Raw genomic sequence first — 7,500 nt, forward strand, 5'->3', positions numbered from 1 at the left:
ATTATGGCGTTATCACATAATGTTATACAATACGATACGATATAACAAGATATGACATATTAATATACATTATGATTTAGTAGAGTGATTATTATCAGTTGATAACAAATAATGATTGTTAATGACTAAGAAACAATACTTGCGAATCATCATCATGGGACATAATACAATACAATACAGTAAAACGTGACATGATACGATACAATTTTACATTAATAATAATAATAATAATAATAATAATAATAATAATAATAATAATGGATAATGGATAATTATATAGCACACTATCCAGAAATCTGCTCTGGGTGCTTTACAAAAACGCTTTTGTTAACATAAAACATTATATCTATGTTACATACACACACCATAATGTGACCACACACACACACACACACACACACACACACACACACACACACACACACACTGCATACATACATTTTAACATACATGTGTAGTATCTAACAGCTACCCTAACACATACGCACACACAGGCAGGCACAAACTTACATAAACACACATAAATACATTATGTCATACAATATAATATAGAGTGTACCATATCATTTTAAGCCATTGAACCTTCTTGTTGTTAAGAAATGTGCAGGATAAAGATTCATCATCATCATTATGGTTATGATTATGATTATGATTATGATTTCATAAAATATCTAAAAATATGATGGTATCGTTTCGACTGCATTTTCAACATGGTATGGTTTCTTTTCTGACGCGTTTTCAGACCTGACAAGGCCGTATGTGTTCAGCTGGGATTAACCAACATAACTCAAACTGACGATCGTTTTACATGATGGCGCCTGTCATTCTAAAAGGGGGCAAATTCTGCACAGAACAAAGGGAAAGTAACTCCTGCAACCACCACAAAATGTTTCAAAAAATGGAAAAAAAAAGAAGAAACGGTCAGGTAGGGATTTCTCTCTCTCTCTCTCTCTCTCTCTCTCTCTCTCTCTCTCTGTGTGTGTGTGAATAGAATAGAATAGAATAGATTTTGTTGTCATGAAACCGAAGGTTTATAAGACACAAGTGCAATGGTAAATGAATGAACGAATGAAAAACACACAATTAATCAATCAGTTAATGCAGTAAATTGCAGCAGCATTCATAAACAAATTTTCCCAATCTTGTTTGTATATATTCATCATCTGTTAGCATCACCTGACTGGGAATATGTCCTGTGTTATTCGAATTTTGAATATCCTTTAAAAATTGTTGCCTTAAGGTTTTATATTTAATACAATGATCAAGAAGATGGATTTCGTCTTCCAGGATGTTACACTTGTTGCACAATCTGTCTTCTTGTGGAATATGTGTGTGTGTGACAATGCGTTCTTGAAATCAGTTTGGATCATCCAATCAACCACTCGTTCGTCGTCACACCCACCCCACCCACCCCATCGCACCCCACCCACCACTACACTCACCACCCTTCCTTATAACACCACCTCCCCTACCCCACCCCCCGCAACCCTCTCCTCATGCCCCGACAAGAGTGTTGACCCCTGACCTGCTGGATGACCTGGAAAGCTTGACTCTGCTGCTGGGAGTCACAGGGGCTGGCAAACACCTGACCTTCACCTTGCTCCAGGCAGGACGGCCCGTTCCGGATCTCGTGGATCTGGGTCGTCTGCCACAAGTCCTGTACGAGCAGCACAGCACAGTGACCAGTGTTGTCCGAGTGACCAGGGTCTGTCTATTGGGGACCGGAGCAATAGCCGAGTTTGTTATTAAAGCGTTGGACTTTCAATCTGAGGGTCCCAGGTTCGAATCTCGGTAACGGCGCCTGGTGGGTAAAGGGTGGAGATTTTTACGATCTCTCTGGTCAACATGCGTGTGTAGACCTGTTAGTGCCTGAACACCCTTCGTGTGTATACGCACTCGGAAAATCAAACACACACACAGAAGATCCTGTAATTCATGTCAGCGTTCGGTGGGTTATAGAAACAAGAATATACTCATCATGAGAACCCCCGAAAATGGAGTATGGTTGCTTACATGGCGGGGTAAATAAACAAAGTGGTCATTCACGTACAATATTACATGTCTGTATATGTATGCGTGGATGTGACTAAAACCCGATTGAATGACACGGGAAACGTATGACGAGCGTTCTGTGGGTTATAGAAACAAGAACATACTCAGCATGCACATTCCCAAAAACGGAATATGGCTGTCTACATGGCGGGGTAAAGAAACAAAAACGGTCATTCAATCAAAATGTTACATGTCTGTCTGAGTGTGTATGTGTGCGTGACTGAAACCTGATTGAATGACACAGGAAACGAATGATGACCGCCCAACTGCAGCCGTCAGTCGGCTCTACCCAGGCAGGCAGCCTGTTCCTGCTGCGAGTGACTCCATGTTTGTTAAGCGCTTAGAGCGTGGTCTCCTACCGAGAATAGGTGCTATATAAGCATCCATATCATCATCATCGGGGAAGGTATGGTGTAGGTGAAAAGGGTTGTGCCGATGTTAAGAGAGCTGGAGACGCCGTGGCAGACTCGATTAAGCGTTGGACTTTCCGTTCCAGTGTTCACCAGTGATCAGGGTTCGAGGCCCCGTTTCGGCATGGTGTTGCGTCCTTGGGAAAGGCACTTTACTCCGATTTTCCTCACTCCGCCCAGGTGAGAATGGGTACCTGACTTGGGTTGGGGAAAGTTACAATGGTGGAAGGAGAGGACTGGTTCCCACCTTCCCATGCCGAGCCCTAGAGACAGTGGATATGAATTCATTGCCCTGACGGCTGTCAAAGGCTATGGGAGGTTCGGCCTTAACATGTGACCAGCCACCGTGGTGAAGTAGTTAGTGCCTTGGACAGAGACACATGGGAAGACGCAGGTTCGAACCCCAGTATAGGTTTTTTCCCCTGGCTGTTTTTTTTCTAAAGGCCTGACTAAGCGCGTTGGGTTACGCTGCTGTAGCGTATATGGATTTGTGCGAACGCAGTGATGCCTCCTTGAGCTACTGAAACTGAAACTCCCCTGGCTCCTACCCAGAGTATGGAATCAACATTTCATGGATGCACCTTTGGGAGTACTACTCAAATTACCTGACCAACACTGCAGGTGTATGTACCTCTCGGGCCTGGTTGACACCTGGGATATTTTATGGTAGGAAGCGCACAGCACAGTCTTGTTACACAGTCCCGAACCTAAAAAATGGACCTCCATTTAAGAGACGACGTTAACAGCGTTTCACCCCAATTACCATCATCAAAATATTGCAAGCGGAAGGCTCTTATACTGAAGAGGTGAATGTTGACACAGAATACCACAATTCTGACGACGGAAGCTAAAGGTTGGGTCATTCAGACACCCACTGGACATCCGAGGGGTCTGTGTAGAGGAGAAGAGAGGGCTGGCCGTACTGAGTGAGTTAAGAATCGTCATCATCCCATTCTGTGGCCTCTTTCATGGTGCTCTCACACGGTTCCCTGTGGACTGCAGAAGCTGCAGCTCGAACAGACGAACCGGAATGTGGCTGTGTATGGAGGACTCGGAATGAGCGGCGTGAGAGAATAATCACTTCTGAAAGAGACGGTGCAGGCGCAGATAATGGGAAAAAAAAAACTGACAAACCAATGTTGCACACGCAAATGGATTGAACACTGTGCATGTATGTATAAAAATGTGTTTCATAAATGTACTTACGGAACCAGTGCAGTCTTCGTGCAGCATCAATGCACGTCTCTCGGCATCTTGAAACCTTAGACACAGGCCTGTAGACGACATAATCTGCACAGCACAACACAGCAGAGATTTGGATTCCCAAAGACTGTGAGAGCTGGCTGGTTAACATAGTTACTGACTCATCAACACACAGGTTTACTGGCGCTTGGACACAGGCACAGCACGCACAGATAGATAGATAGATAGAGAGAGAGAGAGAGAGAGAGAGAGAGAGAGAGAGAACACACACACACACACACACACACACACACACACACACACACACACATAATCTGTGAATGAATGTGTAAACATAAGCCAGTGAGAGTTTTTTTCTTTTTCTAGATGCAACATAGAAGCAAAACGGGAAAAAAACAATCGATATAGGGGCCTAGATAACACAAAAATCGAAGTTAATACACTTCCTTAACAAAAATATGATAATGAGCGATAATAGTTGATGTCATCCCTCCACACCCTCCTCCTACATACATACAGAAACACACACACACACACACGAGCGCGCATGCACACACACATACGCACAGACAGGCAGACAGAAACATACACACAAACACACACACACACACGAGCGCGCATGCACACGCACACATACACACAGACAGGCAGACAGAAACACACACACACACACACACACACACACACACGAGCGTGCGTGAACACGCACACATACGCATAGGCAGGCAGACAGATAGTCACACACAGACACAAACACACACACACACACACACACACACACACACACACACACACAGACTAGGTGAAGTGGGGGTCGAAGCGATGAATAGCTATCACGTAAATTCATGTCTTGCTTTTCAAACACCTATCCATTTTTCATGAATCATCATTCAGTACATGCAGACCTATCGGCAAATCATACAGTCAGTCACCTGACTCATGTACTCTCCGGCCCCGTCAATGAAGATCTCCGGGTACACGTGGTTGATGTACCATTGGAAGTTCTGACACTTGAGCTTGTGACGTAACTCCTTCCGCTCGCTGACGTCACCGTACACGTTCTGCGTGGCGATTGGTCATCATATTCCGTTTACAAAAGCGATGGAAATGGCCATGATCATAATCAGACTCTGGGTAATTATGGTAAGACAGTCATTCGGTTCAGTCGATCAATCGATCCATTAATAACAATCCAATCAATTTTTTTGGGGGGCGAGTGTTTCTTTTGTGTGTGTGTGTGTGTGTGTGTGTGTGTGTGTGTGTGTGTGGTGTGTGTGTGTGGTGTGGTGTGGTGTGGTGTGTGTGTGTGTGTGTCTGTGTGTGTGTGTGTGTGTGTGTGTGTGTGTGTGTGTGCGTGCGTGTGTCCGATGAACATGTAAAGGTGTCTGACAAGTTTTAAAGCGCTATATAAGTGTTGTATTATTATAAATATTGTTGTTGTTGTTGTCATCACCACCACCACCGCCAATCGACATTATCATTAGATAAATCCATCACATTCAGATAATAACTTCTTTACAATGGTAATAATGATGATAATGATAATAATGATAAATATATATAGTAATAATAATAATAATAATAATAATAATATATTGATGATGATGATGATGATGATGATGATAATAATAATAATAATGATGAAGATGATGATGATGATGATGATGATGATTATCATCATCATATCATCATATAATAATAATAATAATAATAATAATTATAATAATATATGATGATGATGATGATGATGATGGATGATGATGGATGATGATGATAATGACAATAATGATAAGGATATCAAAAAAAAAAGAAAAAAAAAAAAAAAGATTATGATGATGACAAAGGTGATAATAATGACGACGATGGTAATGATAATGATAAGAATAACAATAATAACAATAATGACAGTAATAAAAAATCCTCCCTCCACCTCCCTCCCTCTGTCTGACTGACCGTGTCATACTGCTCTCCTCTGAAGAAGTACCGCTTGTAGTCGTCAAGCCACACCTCCGCCACACGCGCGGCGTTGCCCTTGACGACACGGTCCACGTTGGCCTTGAGGTACGGGGACTTGTCGCGGAAGATGTGCGACACCCGGGAACACGGGTGGATCAGGATGGCGCCCCCACACATCCACAGCTGCCAGGCAACAAGGAGTGTGTCTGTGTTGGGTCATCCGGCTATTGTTGTTGCTATCATTGTCGTCGTCCTCATCATCATGACGAGGCGCAATAGCCGAGTGGTTAAAGCGTACATATACATACATATATATCTGAGGATCCCGCGTTCCAATCTCGGTAACGGCACCAGGTGGGTAATGGGTGGAGTCTTTTTTTTTTCTTTCCCCCGACCTCCCACGTCAACATATGTGCAGACCTGCTTGTGCCTGAACCCCCTTTGTGTGTATACGCGCGCATAATATCAAATACGCACGTTAAAGATCCTGTAATCCATGTCAGGGTTCGGTGGGTTATGGAAACAAGAACATACCCAGCATGCAACCCCCGGAAAACTGAGTATAGCTGCCTACATGGCAGAATGGTTCACACACGTACAATATCACATGTCTATATAAGTATATGTGTTCGTAACTGAAACTTGATTGAACGACACAGGAAACGAATGATGAGCGCCCAATGGCAGTCGGCTCTAGCCAGGAATGCAACCTGACTCTGTCTTTGTAAAGCGCTTAGAGCCTTGTCTCCGACTGACGATAGGCGCTATATTCATATCATTAATTAATTCATTCACTCATCATTCACCATAAACATCATTGGATCCATCATCATCATTGTCATCATCGTCGTCGTTATCATCTCATCACGTTCAACTCCTCACACCCGCACATGGCACACACAGGTGTAATTTCATTATTGCATCCATCGTCATCACTCTATAGACATAACGAAAAACAAAAAGTCTGTCTTCTTTGATACACCATCTTGAATGTTTAGAATGCTTTCACTGTTTTCTTACTATATTGATTTTACTTTGCAAAGTACTTTTTAATCGTATACCTAAACCTTACTGACGTAGATAATATGGATTTCACGGCAAAAAAACAAAGGAATGGAAGAAGAAGAAGAAGAAGAGAAGAAGAAGAAGAAGAAGAAAGAAAGAAAGAAAGGAAGAAATAAAAAAATGAAGAAACATTCAGTGATCATATGTTACATCATGTGAGACGTGTGAAAGTCCATGCATGATAGGTTGTACCTTGTTCTAGTTGTGGTGTGTGTGTGTGTGTGTGTGTGTGTGTGTTTTACTGAGCTTAAAAACGTGACAATTGGTTATAATGAATGTGCAATATGTAGGAGGAATAATGTGCAATATGCAGGATGAATGTACAATGGAATATGTCTAATGCTAACGTCCATATTCTAAATATATTTTTGTTAATAATTACGATGTAATAATTAATTGCAATGTTTTTAAAAGCGAATATGTGAAATGCTTTTATTTGAAACATATGTTTCTTACTCTTGTTTAATCAAGTAATCCGCGTGTGTGGGGTGGGTAGGGGGTGGGTGGGTGCGGGTGTGTGCTGATTATCTGGTTGCGGTTTTCCGCAATTTATCTTTATTCTTATCTTATCTGTCTATTATAATCAATGTGCTGTATAGTAGGCTATGTTTATAATTATATTCAAATAATGTTTCTAAATTCTTTCTGTTTTTACATTAAGAATACTAGTTATTACCTGCAGTGTGTGGATGTATGTGTGAAACGATGAATGTGATATTTTTTTTACATATGTATCTTCGTAATATTCGTAAAAGCTGTTGTTGACTTTTACAGTTATGGTCCCCATGTTGCTTACTTGTCTATGTTGTGATAA

The 7,500-nt window shown here is 41.9% G+C and overlaps 1 protein-coding gene across 1 annotated transcript in view; it reads right to left on the minus strand.

Annotated features, from left to right (window-relative positions):
* LOC143279542 (polypeptide N-acetylgalactosaminyltransferase 5-like) overlaps positions 1 to 7,500 on the minus strand; it is a 44,790-nt gene that overhangs the window by 1,038 nt on the left and 36,252 nt on the right. Inside the window, exons 8-11 of the mRNA XM_076583611.1 lie at positions 5,619 to 5,804; positions 4,598 to 4,726; positions 3,669 to 3,752; positions 1,526 to 1,657 (exon numbers count right to left, since the gene is read on the minus strand). Coding sequence (XP_076439726.1) covers positions 1,526 to 1,657; positions 3,669 to 3,752; positions 4,598 to 4,726; positions 5,619 to 5,804 — 531 coding nt within the window. The remainder of the gene's footprint in view (positions 1 to 1,525; positions 1,658 to 3,668; positions 3,753 to 4,597; positions 4,727 to 5,618; positions 5,805 to 7,500) is intronic.

Source organism: Babylonia areolata, chromosome 2, assembly GCF_041734735.1.
Source record: "Babylonia areolata isolate BAREFJ2019XMU chromosome 2, ASM4173473v1, whole genome shotgun sequence".
Classification (NCBI taxonomy): Eukaryota; Metazoa; Mollusca; class Gastropoda; order Neogastropoda; family Buccinidae; genus Babylonia; species Babylonia areolata.